At 39.0% G+C, this 17,472-nt stretch overlaps 1 protein-coding gene across 9 annotated transcripts in view; it reads right to left on the reverse strand.

Moving 5' to 3' along the window:
• L3MBTL3 (L3MBTL histone methyl-lysine binding protein 3) overlaps positions 1 to 17,472 on the reverse strand; it is a 98,564-nt gene that overhangs the window by 68,980 nt on the left and 12,112 nt on the right. For 7 of the 9 annotated variants that reach the window (XM_037147898.2, XM_037147903.2, XM_037147900.2 and 4 more), the window contains exons 3-6: positions 9,493 to 9,610; positions 2,964 to 3,075; positions 2,528 to 2,602; positions 989 to 1,148 (exon numbers count right to left, since the gene is read on the reverse strand). In XM_037147898.2, coding sequence (XP_037003793.2) covers positions 989 to 1,148; positions 2,528 to 2,602; positions 2,964 to 3,075; positions 9,493 to 9,594 — 449 coding nt within the window. In that variant the 5' untranslated portion in view covers positions 9,595 to 9,610. The remainder of the gene's footprint in view (positions 1 to 988; positions 1,149 to 2,527; positions 2,603 to 2,963; positions 3,076 to 9,492; positions 9,611 to 17,472) is intronic. The other 2 variants (XM_053664917.1, XM_053664916.1) reach the window with 1 other exon arrangement.

A 17,472-nucleotide genomic window follows, 5' to 3' on the forward strand; every position in this document is an offset into this window, starting at 1 on the left:
AAGTCCCAATGAAATAGAGAACAAGGGGGCAGTGACCAGAGGGGAGAGGGAAGGGAATTTAAGGGAAAAAGGGAAGGGATTTGGAGGAACGAGTATGAAAGACACAGGGATGAGGACTGGGGGGGAGGAAATGGGAGGAAGGTGGGGAGCAAGGGGCGGGGGGGCTGGGATAGGAGAAATAGACAAAAAACTGTACTTGAAAAATAACTAAATTAAAAAATTAAAAAAAAAAAAAAGAATGTAAGTCCCAGTGAAAATGGCCAAGTGTAACTTAGTAAAATATCAGCTGGCCAACAAAAACAGATAATTCACAAGACTGTACTGATTAACATACATGGGAAACTCCACCAAAATATAAATGTCAATTCATTTATTGGTAGTATACAATTATATGTAAAAACTGCATCTTCTTGGTAATAATTTGAATTATGCCAGACAGTCCCCAAGTGGCAAAGTGACTCCTCTGTCAGTCATATCTGATGGCCGTGTCCTGTATCTCTCAGTCTGCCCTGAGAGCAGCACTAACATAACCCATGACATTACTCACTATGACCATCTTCATTCAGTGGATTTCAATCTGCTTTATTGCATTTGTAGAGTATTAGGTGAGTTACCTCAGAGCCCCCCAAATATAAACAGAACTGTGTTTCCATAAACATCAGTAACATCAAAAGGTGTATGTAGTCCAGAGAACTTTAAATACTTTTAGCTGAGAAATAATCAAATTAATGTAAAACAGAAGGCTAAGCCTTGGCAGAAGTTGTACTGCAGGTTAAACATAAGCAGTAAAACTCAGATCAGACAAGACTGAAGTCATTAGGTCCAGTAATGAGATCAAGTTCCATTTACTTCTATAGGAAATGTCTCTGAAAAAAAAGGGGGGGAGGGGCATGAAAGGGTGACAGGTCAGACAGCCTCTTGTATTCCTAAGCACCGTGACCTGAGACTCTAAAACCCATTTTATAGACGGAATGGAGCAAAAACGTACTTGTCTTTGACATGCCGAGTACAATTTTGGCTGCAAAAGTTCCCTGCAGAAAGACACTCATCTACGTTGCCGTACTGACAACAGTTCTCACAGAACGGAAGCCCTTCTACTTTCCCTGGCTCCTTCAACCTGAAAGGCATCCCCGTCTTCTCCGAAAAAACTAGAAGATGAAAAGAAGAGGAAAAGTTTAAAACCACAACAGAAAACAGTCCGAAATACACTTAAACACTGCCTTCTAATAATGTTGTTAGCAACACAATAAAATAATGTTTGTTGAATGGATGATTAAACTACAGCATTTGAGAAAAAGAAGAGGATGAGTTTGGTAGAAATCACTCAAATTATTTACAATTTCTGCAGAAAAGATAAAAAGCTTGTCCAAGGATTTTTCTATAGAGTTTTAAATAAAATGAAAATTTCATTAGTCACAAAATTCAGAAGATGTGTCTTTAACAAAATTTAAAAGGCACTATCTATGTTATTTCATGTTCATTACGTTCTGATGAGTAATTTTGTTTTACTAAATTGGTTAAATTAATGTCTCTCTGTTTTCCTTTTAACGTAGCAGATCTCCTGAATCATAATTATCCAAATCATTTAGGACTCACATTTCCTTTCGCCTGAATCATTAGGCTAATCATTCATTCAGCAAACATTTATTAGGCACTAATTTAAGCTAGACACTGAAAATGACAGTATAGACCTTGCCCAAGAGAGCTCACGGTCCAGAAGAGAAGACAGGTGAGGAGACCAGTATTTGTAATAAGAAGTGGCACATGCAGTAACTGAAGCATGAGCAAGTTCCAGAAGTACTACAGAGGAAGAAGTGATACAACTGGGCTGGGGTGAGGTCAGGGCAAAATTTTCCATATAAAACCTCAATGGGATTTTGAAAGGCAAAGAAGGATTTAACAACTGGTGAAAGAGAGAGATAGCATCCCAGCCACAAGAACCAGCATGAGCAAAGGCAAGGATGCAAGAGGCCACATGATGTGTTGGGAGAATTATGTGTGAGTGCTACCGGAGCACAAAGTACGAAGAATGGGACAGAGAGCAGAGAGACAAAGCAGGTGGATGCGGGTCACCCAGATCACTGTATGTTTTGCTAGAGAGAAACAGAAACTGGTGAAGCATCAGATAAGCAATCTACATAAGTTCCTCTAAATTCAGTGTACATGATAAACTGGGTGAAATTTAAATTAGAAGCAGGATGTTTCTTTAGGAGACGCCTGCAATAGTTCAGGTGAGAGTTGATAAGGGCCTACATTAAGGCAGTGGCAGTGACAATAGACAGAAAAGGCCAGATCTGAGACATATTTAGGAAGTAAAAACCAAGAGGATTAAGTAACAACAGTCTATGGGGCTGGGGAGAACACACTCAGGATGACTCCTAGATTTCTTGCTCATCCACTGGGTAGATGGTACTAGACCGACCATCAACTGAACTATGGGCTACAGAAGAAAGAGCAGGTTGGGGGTGGGGAGGGGAGAAAGAAATAGAAAATGAATTGCATTTCAGACATGGGGAGTTTGAGGTACCTGTGGGACATCCAGGTGGAGATGTCCAGTAGGCAGGTGGAAATACGGGCCTGGAGCTCGGGGGAGAGGTCGGGGCTGGAGATATAGATTTAGGAGTCATCAGCATATAGGTGTTAGTTACAACCATCGGAGTAGATGAGAAAAAAGTGGCAGGCTTTTGACTAAATCACCTGGGTAGGCTATTACATGGATTTACTTGATAATTTCCAATTAACCTGGTGCTATTACAGATCTGGCATTAGGAGAGAAGACAGTTAATGGTTATTTTAAAATATAAAAGCTGGTTCCATATCAGTTTTGTTATAGAAATTTACCTTAGAACATGTGACATGAAGATCACCCAGGATTTTCAAGGGTTCAGCCTATTATAAAACCTTAGATATTCTTATTCAAAAACTTTCAAAAGAAAGAAATAATGCAGATGACCCATTCTTACCTTCTTGAGCAGTTGGTACCATCCAAGTCGTAGTAGCTGTTGCTTTTTTAACATTTTCCATCTCGCTCTCATCTGTTATAACTTCCAGGGCTCCAAACTCATTTACTCGAAACTAGTGACAATACAGCAGAAAGAGGCAACATTTACAAAAGTGTTCAAAACAGTAATCATTCAATGGCTGGCCCACATAGTCCCTAAGAAAAAAATAAATTACATTTGAAAAGCTAATTAAAACAATTGCATCTAGACAAGCCTTCTGCAGATATTAAACCCTTTGCATTTTACTAATTTTGGAATTTAAGGAAGGGGACTGGAACAAAGCAACAAGGGACTTCTCAAGGATATAAACAACCAACCCTACATGCTCCTGTGGAGTGTCCAGCTCACATGCGTGGCTTGTAATTTCAAACACCATTTTTTTGCTAAGACTTTTTCCTTATATTACAGCTTATTTGATCATCAAAATCAATAAAAGGAGAATTACTGTTTTCCCAGGAATCAACTGGTCTCATCCGCGCTGACCTAGTTCAGAAAGAAGGAATCTCTCTATTCCAGAAAATATTACTGGCATATTCCATGTTGCTATCTATATTCCAAGATGGGAACGAGGAAGGCAGAAGCAGGGGTCACATGACCCCCAGGCTCCACACTTCCTCTTCTCTTTCCCTACTCTCTAGAATTCTCCATTACATCCACCTCTAATTTTCTAAAGTGACTGGTAATATCTACGACAACCGAACAAGAGTACTAGCTCCAGGACAAGGTTATCACTAAGAAGGAAGGGCATTTTGATTCCAGATATTGAAAGTTTCCTCCTACTGCATGGCAAGCTTTAAAGTATGTTTCTGTAACAGCCTGGTCGCAGTCTGTGTGTGTGTGTGTGTGTGTGCGTGTGTGTGCGCGCGCGCGCGCACTGCAGGCTGAACCCCTCCCTGTGCACAGGGGCCCCATCCTCTTTGAAACAGCTGGGTTTACTCTCATATTCCATGAGGTTCAAAGTTTTCTGCATTCCTTCTGTTTTCCCATAAAACAGAATGACATTAAAGACCCATTCATTTTAACAGGTGATGAAGAGCAAGAAAGCTCAAAATTCAAAGGAATAATAAAACTTTTTGCTTAAAGTTTTTAGATCTTACATAGAAATACATATGAGATGCAAATAAATAGATTTGGATTCAAGTCAGAAAAATCTTAAGCCAGTATTCTTTCCACCAGGTGAAAATAACTCCTTAAATAACTGTTTGCACCTAGTCCACAATCATTAAATGCTTTCTAGACTGAACAGGCTGAAATAATTAAGGAAGTGAAAACGATTTTTCCCCGACTACATATTCCAGGCACAAATTTTGAGGTAAAATGTGCATACTATATAGCTAATATGTTCACTTAAAAAATGTCAGCATAGGAGATGGTAAGAAGTTAATTGGATGAAAAGACCTAAAAATAAGTTTTGGGGAAAAAAATTCATTTTAAAATGATCAACTCTGAAAACAGAATATTTCAAAATAAAGCTGACAGTACCATCTACTGGGCAAGAGTAGAAAAACAAGCCATAATGATAATTAATGATATTAAAAATATGATAGAACGCAAATTCTAATAAAAATTCTTTAAAAAACAGGCATGACCTTGATAATTCCATCCAGGAAAGTAATTTTACTTTTATTACATGCTGGCATTTATTTATACTTACTTGACAATCACAAAATGAATGAAATAGCACCAAACATTTCGATTACAAATCAAGTCTCCTGGGGCATAAGTTTGCAAAGGGCCACTAAACCACAAACTACCCTGCAATTCAAACACTGAGAAAGAGACCACCACTGAGAGAGGTCATCAAATAGAAATGCAGACCAAAGACCCCCAAAAGCTTTAGGCTCAAATACTTTCAAAGTTAAAAGGTGATGTTCCCATGATACAACATTTAATCCCAATTATCTTCTCCTTCTCCTACTGTTTAATGCCTATAAAACGGACCGATAGTTTAAGCACCAAGTAAAGATGCAATGGCACTTAGGGAAGGAGTTGACCCCCGTGAGCCAGGGATCCATGGATGGACGTTTAGGGTGGGTGAGCCCCATGACATGTATGCATAATTAGGATATGGGCACCTACATACCTCTCTGGGGGATGGGATTCATAAAGTTCATCACATTCTCAGAGGTATCCTATAACCCTGACGAGTAAAGAACATCTATTCTAACCAAAATTACTGTATCTCAGAAATTAACCTGGAGGTGTTTTTTAAGGATCCTATCACATGCGAAGAGACAGAGCGATCAATTTTTTTCTGGCTTCTCGATCTGGATTTTCTTACACAATATTATTTTGTAGAAAATGGTGGACAATACAGGTTACTAGGTGCTGTTAACATCACTGGAGTCCCACAGATGAAACTCCGGAAAAACTGACACCTTTACTTTGTTTTTTCAATAAAACACTCAGGTTCTAAAGTTGGTAATGGTTTTATGAATGGTTTTTGGAACCAGGAAAACTTGAAATAACAAATTATACTTTGAAGTTACTCTTTTAACTTACAAATCTAAAAAGCAAATATGAAAATTTATCAAGTCACTCCATTCTAACAAAGAATATCAAAATTATAAACTTTACAAAGGGCTTTCTTAAGCAAATTAAACACATCAGCTAACATTGTAACATTTTCTGTAAAGGGATATATCTAGGTCAATCAGAAAACAATTACCTCTAAAATACATAAAGACTAGCAAAGGTTCTGTTTGTTTGTCTTGGCTTGAATTACCTTTAATTGATTCCATTCTCTTCTTTATCCAAGGATTTATTTTTGCTTGTAAAGGCAAAGGGTCTTTCGCCTATTTTTTGCTTGTCTTTAATAACCATTAAAAAACACTCCTAAGGTTATTATTTTTGTTTCATTTTGCTTAACGCTAAAATTTAGTTCTACTTACCAATCTGTTTTAAGGGCAAAGATATTTGCTAACTAAACTGGTTTGAACACTAATCAAGACAAGGCAAACTGTTCACTAAGTGCAGTGAATTTTCCAGTTGGGTTGCTGTATTGCTGCTGTTAAGTGGTAACTATTCTTACTGGATAAGATGCTATCGCTCTCAAAAGTATGTCTGCATTGTACCCAGGGACTCTGAAAAACTCAGTCCTTATGACCCGGAGGAATTATCCTCAGCGGATAAATTTCAGACATAATTAGAAGTTCAGGTAGAGAAACTGCTTTAGGGGAGGGAGCCCTACCATACACCTTTCCACAACCACTTACTGCCTGCCTGTTCTGATGGCTAGCCCTGAGATAACAACCTAAAAATACTAATTTTCATTTAAAAAAAAAACATTAAGCAATGGCAACGTTTCCAAAGCTCATTTAAGCAAAAAGGTCTGCTTAATGACCACAAGATTTTAAATAGGGCCAGTGGACACTTGCTCCCCGCTCCCCACCCCCAACACTGTACTTTCTTATGCTGGTCCCTCCGTGGGATGCCTGCCTTTCTCTTCACCTCCTCCCGCCCCTGCCTCCCAGTCTTCACACACACACTAGAACCTCAGCCACTTTCAGGCACCTGGAGCTCACACGACACGTGTTTTCCAAAGCCTTCCTTATCCCTTCAACTAAAATAATACCTCCTTAAAATGCTGTAACATTGTCCTTGCACCTCTCTTTTGATAGGAAAATGTTTTCTCTCTTTGGACTGTAGTACCACGGTGGTAACAGAATTAATATCAAAAAGCCTTATTTTAGGACACAGTTCTGCCAATAACTAATTGACCTTGATCAAATGACAACCACTCTGGGTCTCCATTTCCCATCTGTAAACTGACAACAGCGGGAGAAACCACATACCTCCAAAGGTTAAATAAAGGTGTTAAATTAAAAAATGCAGGTAAAATGTTCATCAGAGTAGGTTCTCTATTATTTATATCACTACTGCACCAAAACACAAACCTTTCACACTGGCTTTATATAAGGATTGGTCAGCCCCACGTAGGGGTACAGGGGATTCCAGCAACAAGGAATAATAAAAAAGGTGCCACGTCTTCAACTGGTGGTTTGGGCTGGCAAGGAAACAGGGTGGCCCTGAGTACTGAAGGGAGATGCAGGCAGAAAGGAAAGTTAAGGCCAGGCCATGGAAAAACTGGTGGCACACTGAAGGTACTCAACCTTCACTTCACCACCAAAGATTCAGACAACTGCCCAAGGATGTTAAGCAGAAGAGTGATACTTGCGTATAACCTGACTGGCCAGCAATCAGAAGGCTTTTACAGAAAAAAAGTTCTTTCAAAATGGCAACGTATGGCAGCATCCAAAAACCTGTTCCTGTGACAAGAAATTGGGTTCTGTGTGTGTATCAGCTGATTCCATTAGCTGAGTTAACCTCAACTGGTTGTCTTGGAATAATAACATCCTGTTTATTAGGAAATTCACACACCTATACCCACGCTTTAATAGCATAAAATAAGCAAAGCTCGGTGTGAAAGAGGAAATTCGTGATTTATTCAAAGTTCTTTCTAACATCTTAAATTTGTCAAAAATTAATTTTGTAGATCTCTTAGGCAACTCAAATTTTCATAGAAGGAGTAAGTGAATTAGAAATCCTAAGCCATATAATCAACTGGCTAGTCTCTGAATCTCCTTGAATAGAAAAGGCAGGAAGGTAGAAAATAAGTTTTTAAATTATTTTTAAGTGAGTATCAAACTATCTACAATTCATGAAGTGGATTGGATACATGGCAATTGCTCAATTAGATGAGCCACAAGTCAAACCAAATAACACAGATTCTAATAACCCACTAAATGGCTTAAAGTTACCTTATTACCTTAATAAAAGCAACAGGTTATTTCCTAAAATGTATTGTTCAGAAAAACCTTCAAGCAGTCTAAATTTCTTAGGGATAAAAATTATACTCTATTGTCAAAATCTAACTAAAATTACAAATTCTATTACCTACCTGACACCCCAAAAAAAGCCACTCAAAAGGGACAAAAAAATTACAAGGGAACGAATGCATCAATGAAAAAGGGCGGGTGGCAGTTACATACTATATCACAAAGTCAGAATAGATTGATTTAAGTGTTTTTCATACCTATTTTTTGAATCCTCATAACCACCTTATGACATAGATCCCACATTTCCATTTTACAGGTAAAGATTCTGAAAATTAGGGAATTTAGATAACTTGACTAAGCTCATGTCGCTAATGTGCAGCTGACATTATCCATGTCAGAGGAACAGTTCCTTCTTTCTCAAAAATTCCAGCACTCTACCTACTTCCAACATACCTAATCCACACAAACATTTAGAGAATGTTACAGCAGATAAAATCCTTAGTATTTATTTAATCCCTTGTTTAACCAGAGAAAACCGGCCCAAAGGGACCAAATGACTTGTTCAAGATCACACAGATGAAAACTAAAATCTCTCCCTAAACCTCACTACAATAGTTTTGTTAAGCTAAACTCAGATATGTTGGCACACTGCCCTTCATTACACCAAATCCAATCAAAATCCAAGTATTTTTCCAGTAACAGATTATCCAGATCTCACGATGAACAAGAACAGGCTGGGTTGAGATACTGTCAAGGAAACACTTTAAAAGGGATTGGATTATAAGAGGCCAACATCAGGGGGCAGGAATTTCTGTTCAGGACAGTACAGACACCACGCACGAGAGAAGGAAGCTGACAGACAGCCTGTTGTGGAGATGGGAAGTTCAAACACACGAGTGACCAAGTACATACACAAAGTCTAAAAGGCCACAGAGAGGTTCAAGGTCCCAGAGATAGGATCAGAGCAAAAGCAAATTTGAAATGAGAGGTGAGGGAGACTGATTTCCCAGATGGGCGCTTGCGTAACTATGTTTCATGGGGAAGCAGATGTGGTCCTTGAGAGCGTTTGGGGAAACGCTTTTCCTGGGGAAAAGGGGCAGGGTGAGCGCCTAGAAAAGGAGCATCCGAGCGGAGAAGTCATTCTCTGAAGAGAGTGCTCATCTACACAAAGGCCGTCTGGTTCATAAAAGAACTAGATTTTGAACATGTGATTCTGTAAAAACCCACATCTACACTATGAATAACTCAAGGGAGGCCATCATCCTCTATATTCAATATTTTATCATTATCCGGTTTTTAAAGGAGAAAACTAGTACACAGGGAAGGTGGCTGTTTACTGAAACTTACAAAGCCTGTTACTACAAATATATGCAGCCAGGTCTTCTAAGCCTACAACTGTCCCATTTATTGGCTATCATGATAAAGCCAAACCTGAGGTGATCCTCTTTGAAGCTGTAACTCAGTTTCCACAAAATGAGCACAAAGTGCCATAATATTCCTTAGTCACCTACCCCAAATGACGATGGCTTTCCCCAAACTATGAGCATTTCAAATTGTCTTGAGAGTTTATTGTAGAGGTCTAAGTATCATATAAAACCTAGAGAATCATGCCTAGTGTTTTTAATTCTTATTTTACATATTCATCAGATTTATTTTAATAAATACATGTACATGCGTGCCACACATATAACTATGTAATAAAGATAGCTTACCTTTAAGTCACTTCCTGGCAATGTACCCACTCCATCTTTCCAGTCCATAACACTGAATACATCAAACTCTTGCCCACTTGTGCTAGAGGCAGATTCAGTCATGGTTTTTTTTTTTAACCTGGAAGGGGGGGTTAAAAAAACAAATCAGTTTTTATTTCACTGGTCATTACTTTAGTTTCCCTTAATTACATAATATTCTTCATCATACTATCCCTTATCCATAGGTCTAAAAATAATTACTGAAAATATCAACACTTGCCCTGGCTAGTGTGGCTCAGTGGATGAGTGCCAGCCTGTGAACCAAAGGGTCGCCAGTCTGACTCCCAGTCAGGGCACAAGCCTGGGTTGTGGGCCAGGTCCTCAGTAGGGGGCGTGTGAGAGACAATCACACACTGATGGTTCTCTTCTCCCTCCCCTACCCCTTCCTAAAAGTAAATAACGATAATCTTTTAAAAATAAACAAAACTATTAAAAAAAGACCTAGAACATTTCATTGGTCACCTTTGGAGGATATATGGTCACCAACTCATTATGTAGAAAAATAAATAAGGATTTATCCTGTCTGTATCATGAGACCCATGAAAACTGTATTTCAAGGTAACCAAAAATTGCTGGTGACAGGAAATTTCCCTTGAGAAAGAATCCCGGCTAACAGAGAAAGGAGTGCTAGAACTGGAACAGAACCATTTGCAACCCTTCACAAATTAATGGCTCCAGCAAACAACAGTCAGTGGCTGCTAAGAACATAAACCCCACACCATTTATGAAGGAGGACTGCCAGGAAGAAAACACAACCTAACCTAATCTGATCAAGTCTATTCACAAAAAATACCAGGAACAAAGGACCACGTTAAGTCACACCACAAACATACAAGGAACAAAACATGGAATGTCAGAAACTCTTTAGCGACATTTCTCAAAGTATGGTCCACAGACACTGGCGGGGGGGGGGGGGGGGGGCCTTGACACCTTTCCAAAGGCCCAGGAAGTAAAAACTGTCTTCATAAAAATGCTAACACATTCTTTGCCTCTTCACTGTGTTGACATTCACTCTCAGGGCACAAATGCACAAGCAGGCGAGCTGCCGTAATCTGTTCACCACCACACACTCACGGTGAGCAAGTATCAGTTTCCCTAACGACCATCCTTGATGAGGTAAAATAATAAATTTCATTGTCTTGATACCTGAATACACATCCTGTTAATATTCTGTGTGGTGACAAGTCAGCACCATAAAGGGGTCGGGCATGCAGAGTACCACGGCCGTCTCAAGGGAAAGTGCTTGCAAACTGCTTGAGACCCGCTAAAAAAGCTGCTGTTTTTTTTTTTCCCCCCAAGGGAAGCCATTTTTATTTAACAAAAAATGTTTATTCGGTTTTGAATATTTGGCAAATATTTTGTCAAAAATAAATGAAGTGAGCCTATCACATCAAGAAAAATACTGATGGCATTTGTTGCTCATGATACAACTTGAGCGTTCAAGAGAAAAACCAGAATTTGTGAAAACCTTCAATCCACTGACAGGAACTGGACAGCTTCTCCTTAGCTATAGAATTTTCTAAGGAAATAGGTGGTAATATTCATGAACACGATTTTTAAAAACTTCATAGTAAAGTATGTCAACATTTGGAAGATCTGCACAACTGGGCGAAACGGTGCTTTTGAAACGACCAATGTTTGACGGTACATGAGTAAAGGATCCATTCAAAGTGCGAGGAAGACCAATATTTTTTAGGTAACAGGGTATGAAAAGCTAACTAACAGAGTTTCAAGCTGCACACTGCAACTAACATTTAAGAAACTATCATTTGTGAAGTTTTGGTGTAGTGTCAAAGAAAAATGTCCACCATTAAATTAAAAGACTTCATATACACCTCCCTTTTCCAAAGACATATTTGTGTGAAGCAGGTTTTCTTCATAAACTTCAACCAAAACAACATATTGCAATACACTGAATGCAAGAGCGATATGAGAATCCAGCTATCTAATATTAAGACAAACATTAAAGAAGTTTCAAAAATATAAAACAGTACTATTTATATGCTTTTAATTTTGAAACTGTTTCATAAAGATTATGCTTATATACACTAATAGATTTACTATTGTTATGTTTAAATAAATAAAGTTTAAACTATGTATTTTATTTTCTTTTTAGACAGAGGGGAAGAGAGGTGGAAAGAGATGGAGAGAAACACCAATGTGTGGTTGTCTCTCACATGCCCCCCCACCCCCCACTGGGGACCTGGCCTGCAACCCAGGCACGTGCCCCGACTGGGAATCAAATCAGCGACCCTTTGGTTGGTAGTCTGGTGCTCAATTCACTAAGCTACATCAGCCAGGGTTATTTTCATTTATAATCCAGTAAATACTGATATAGCCTATACAAATAATAGCTCTTTGAGATTTTCAATATTTTTAAAAGCATAAAAGAGACCTGAGACCAAAAAATCTGAAAAGTTCTGCTATCCAGGATAAAAACGTGTTTTATTCCACACCAAAAAAACCTGTCGAGAAATGAAAATGTATTTGAAAGAGGAAATCTGAAATCTAAATTTAAAGGAATTTAAGAGACATATTAACAACAGTATCATAATTCATAGGTGTTGTTTGGATACTGACTTGAACTATTGAAAGAAAGATGATTACTAGGAGGGGAAATCTGAATGCCAACTGGCTAGCTGGTATCAGAGAAACACTACTTACTGCTCTTACAGGAGTGATAATAGTGTACAGTTTTTAAAGGGAGCTCTTTCTTGTATTTGTGGGATTCAAAATGAAACGGACACATGTAAGGAATTTGCTACAATCATTGGCAACATAGTGGTAACTGTCAATATGTGTGAAGGGTCCCTAGTGGTTTATATGTGTGAAGGGTCCCTACATCCTGTTTTATGTATGCTTGAAATTTTCTATAATAAAATTATTTTAAGTGTACATAAATATACATTCATTTTTAAAGAGTCAATAGAAAAAAAACTTCTTTGAATTGTCACTATCTTCTATGAGAATTTGCTAGATTTTTCAATAGTTTCTTCTTTCCCTTTAAATTAGAAAATGTTAAATATACATATATTAAGTCTATATCTGATCATTTCAAAATGTATGCAGTTTAAATTTGCAGAAGCATTAGATTTCACTATCATTAAGACTTAATCCTCAACACAGCAACTAGAATATAAAAACCTAGTGATGAGTTAATCTAAGAAACAGTAAAAATATTAATTAACTGAAGATCTGCACTTACAGTCTCTGGCTCCTACTTCACTGAATAAAGATCGGTAACAAAACTGACTTCCCTGTAAAGTGATGAAGGAATGGCAACTGTCCCCCTGGTGGATAAACTGGGTAAAACTTGGGTAAGCCTTTAAAAACAAAAGTTTTACTGTTCTTTCTCTACGGGTTCACCTGACAGCCCATGTCAGATATAACACATACACTTTCTATCTTATTAATTAGACCTCACCTTCTTCCAGAAAGATTCAAAGCAGCAGGCAACTTACATCCATTATCTCATTTTTTTCTGTTCTACTAAAAGCCAGGCACCAGTATCCCTCTAGTCTACATTAAAGAAAGTGAGCCGCAGAAAGGTTCAGTAACTCAGCCAAAACCGCAGTGGGTGGCCTGGTAAGGATCTGAACCCAGGTTAGCCTGATTCCAACCAAGCCCATTTTTCTCAAACATTATCTAACCTTGTAGAATCTTGTGTCCTCTGAGAACCTAGCAAAACTTAACTTTTCCCTGTATTACTCCTTAGAACATATATCCAGAAACCAATTTTCTAGCACCAAAGTTCTCGAATTATCTATACCAATGCAATGCGTATGCTTTTAATAAAATTTCATCAATCTTCTTATTGATAAAAATGCCATGAAGACATAAATATAAATATACATACATGTATTTCAATCTTTTCCAAGTTAAAACCTAAGTGTATAAAATTCGTAACAGCAAAATCCTGTAACTAAAAAGAGCAACAAAAGTAGTACAAAACCCGCATTACATGTTTTAGGGAATCCTTAGAATACACGTTTGCCCTACCGAACACTGCTAATGTTACACAGTGTACTCTGACTATCAGCATATATCTAAAATTTGTAACTGTTTCCATCCACCGTTTTATTCTAAGGTTTGTGGACATTTTGCATAAGGTACTGTAGCATGAAAATATTTATTTTGTTCTCTTTCCCATGATCTAATTTTGAAGTCACTGGCTAGTTTCACTATCACAATTAGTATGAACAGCTAGGACAGATTAGGTGTTTTTCCACAATCTCACACTCACGTAGAACAGCCAACAGCCAATATCATTTTAACGGAAACTACTTCTACGACACGCTAAGTCTTTCTACCTCGTTACCACCCGTAAGTGTGTACATACAAACGTACAGAGTCCTTTCACTCCAACAAATCATGTTTCTGAGAGGTAAGCAAGTGTTTTTAGTATTTAGAAATGCTGTTTTATGTTTTACTTAAGATCTGGCACTATCCCATGATCCCATGTGTAGCCCGTAGTCTACAGGCCAGAAAAAACAGGTAATAGTCACTCACAACACAAGTCACAAATGTTATTTCTCATCTGTAGAGATGCCATCCCAAATCTCTCGTTCGTGGTGCTGAGATTTCCAAGAAAGCACCTTAAAAGTGTATATACCATGATGGGTCTTCTGTGCTGTCAGACAAGAGCTACCATCTTCCTCCTAATCTCTTCTAAACTCTAATGGTCTCCAGCTCACTGCTGATGTCAAAAAGGGACGGCTTTGGGGTTCAGATGTCCCGCAAATGTACCAATGCAGCGTTTGATTCCCACTAACATCGATGTCGTGGACGACAGCAGCTAAAATCAAGGGGACTGATGTCCGGTGTGATCCTCTCAATGCCCACTGTGGGTGTCTCACGAAGGAGATGACTTTACTGAAGACCAAGGTCACTGCTGGTGGTATCTATACAATGTGTTACACTCCAAAGCCCCCCTTTTGTGAAACAGCTCACTCTAGCTTTTACTAATTTTTATTATCTTCTTGCCCTAAGCCTCCAACGAAACGCCTGGAGGACAGACTGACGTACAACACGGTCTCAGTCTCCTATACGACCACCCCCTGTCTCCAAACCAAAGAGGCACAACTGGACTCTCTCGGGATTCCGTATGTAATGCACGAACTTCCTCAGTTTCTCATGTAGATAAATCCCTGGAGTTCCGACCCACCACATACCACCAGTAATCTAGAAGCATTAGATGGTGATGGAATTAGTTCATATCTTACATTCAAAAGTCCTGTTACGAGAATATGGGAAGCAAGCCCTCTCACACATCGAGGACAGCACTGTAAACTGAAACAACCCTATAGGGATCAATTTTCAGGAACATACCACCAACTCAGCAATCCTAATTCTAGAAATGCATTCTATACTTATTTGCACATATGTATAAAAGAAAAAATATAAAAAGTTATTCCCTGAATATAGCAAAAAACTAGAAACCCAAACGTCCATCAATAAAGGCCAACAGTGGTGAGTCCATACAACGGTCCACAATGCCACCGTGAGACAAACAGTGCGGCCTTTCACATCCTGAAATAGAGGGCTTCGACGTGCCGTTAATACTACGAATCTTACGATAATACTACGAAAGATACCAAAAGTGTATGCTACCATTTATGTAAAACAGAAGTATTGTTTGTAAAACAAACAATTACATTTACATTTATTTAAAACAAAAAAATACTAAAGGCTGAACTTAAACACGGGGATTGCTTGTAGGTTCACAGACTCTCTCTGCAAGGACCTGCCAGAAACTGGTACCACTGGCTGGCTCCAGGAAGGGACAATGAGGGGTTTGCCGAAAGCCAGTCATGGAAGAAAACCTTCTCTTTGCGCATGCGCTTGTTAAACATTAAACGTTCCACACTGTTAAACGTCCCACACGTTTTTATAAATGTAATTTAAAATCCCGTTTCATGATTATTTAAAATTGTTTATGTTATAAAAGGCACGTCTTCCGTGTTTGTTTCTGAAGACAACCGAAGCTATAGCTCACAAGTCCCCAAGGAAAATCAACTTCCCCCAAGCTCTTGGGTCATTTACTAGTAAGTATGTACCTGTGTGTGCAAAGGAATCAGTGCCACAGATCAGTAAGAAAAGGAAGGGCAGGGCCCACTTTTCCACGACTCAGGTAGTGGAAGTATATTTATTATACAGCAGATCCTGGGTATTCACACACCATTTATAGCTTCCGCAATTCCTGAGTGACATCTGAAGTTCCAGTGACATTTAGTAATTTGTCATTTTGCAGAGACTTGATTCTGAATCACACGGGTCATAAAGATGAGAGTGAAGAGCAAGTTGCCTGGACTGGCCAAGGTCCAGCCAGGCTCTCCGAGTGCTTAGTTTTAGTGCTATGGCCGTTGTAAATAGAGTGATAAAGACTTTTTTCTTGTTAAGAAAATGAAACAAACAAAATTAACTGCTGGTTGATTCTAGCGTTGATGACAGAATGAGGGGAATATGGAAATGTTTATGAAAGTGATAGGCCCTAGCCACAAAACTGAAGTTTCAGATAAATTAAAGATTGAAATGTCAAATGCAATGATGACTCAGACATGTTTATGTGAACAAAACTACCAAATGCTCCAAAAGGAAATCAGTAGACAAGATGTGTGAATTTGTTTCAATAAGTGCTCCAGACAGTACAAAAATTGCTCATCAAGTGAGATAAGTAGTTAAGGTCTAGAGAGATCATTTGTATTTTTCACTTATACTTTAGTAAAACCTGAAGGAAGGAATCATGTGCTGCAATGTTTTGTTTTGTTTTTTAGGTTGAAAATTGGTGATGGTCTTGCAATATGTCCCTCACGACCGTCAAGAATCTCCGGTGTTACTCTGACAAGAGATAAACAGAGTTTGTGTGTCCTTCATGACCCTGCCTTCACACAGTTACATCACCCAGAGCTGCCCTGAGTGGGGAAAGCCGTGGCTCAGAGAGAGGACTGCAGACTCCCCCCGGGGGTGGAGCTCCGACGGCACAGTCAGGACGCAGAGCCGGCCTGGAGCGGAGATGAAGAGGACAGTCTCCTGAAAGATACGTGACTCTATCTAGGATGCTCACACATAATGGGGAAAGACTAGGCCTTACCCACAAAGCAAAAGCTCGGATCTTCAGAGAACGGGAGAAATAAAGATTACACCAATACCAGCTTATACCCTTTGAACTACCTTTTAAGTCTGGCAAGTATTCTTACATTCATTTTGCAGAAGAGAAAATGAGGTCAGTAGCCAAAAACCAGGTTTTACCTCCCAAGGCAGTGCTCCTCAGACGTCAGCACAGGGCCCAACAGGTATGTGCACAACACGGGAGCCGATCTAACCTAACGGTGGAAAGTACAGGCTCTGCAGACAGACTGCTCGGGTGTAAATCCGGCTTCAAAGTTTAGTCGGTGCATAATCTTGGGCAAGGCACCTAACGTCTCCTGAGACTTAGCTCCTTCATCTGAGAAAAATGAGATAGGAATATCTACTTCATAGAGACTTAGTTTTTTTTTAATTATACACATTAGAGTGCTTTGCACACTGTGGATGCTCAGTCCACAATAGCTCCCATTACCCTGAAGAAAATAAGGGGTGCTCCAGTGTCCACAATGCCTCCAACATCAGTGTACTAGATGTCTGGAGCACAGCAGGGCAGAGGAAAGACAACTGCGTGGAGGCCAATACCTTCGTGCCACAAAGCCTATTTGATGTCTCAGGAGTCCAGCGATGAAGACAGGGAAAAGCAGGGGGTTAAGAGAATAATGGTAGGACTCTGGGATTTCACAGACAAGGAAATTTTCAAAATGAACTTGGGAAACTGATGTAAAGTCAGTTAACTACTCATTTTTGCCAAGCTCTTACAACATTTTAACAACCAAAAAACGAAGAAAGACATCATCTCTAATCACAACCCAAGACTAGGCCACTGGCAATCTTACAATCTTACTGTGACATTTC

The sequence above is a fragment of the Artibeus jamaicensis genome, unplaced genomic scaffold, assembly GCF_021234435.1.
Source record: "Artibeus jamaicensis isolate MK-2021 breed Jamaican fruit bat unplaced genomic scaffold, CSHL_Jam_final contig_387, whole genome shotgun sequence".
NCBI lineage: Eukaryota > Metazoa > Chordata > Mammalia > Chiroptera > Phyllostomidae > Artibeus > Artibeus jamaicensis.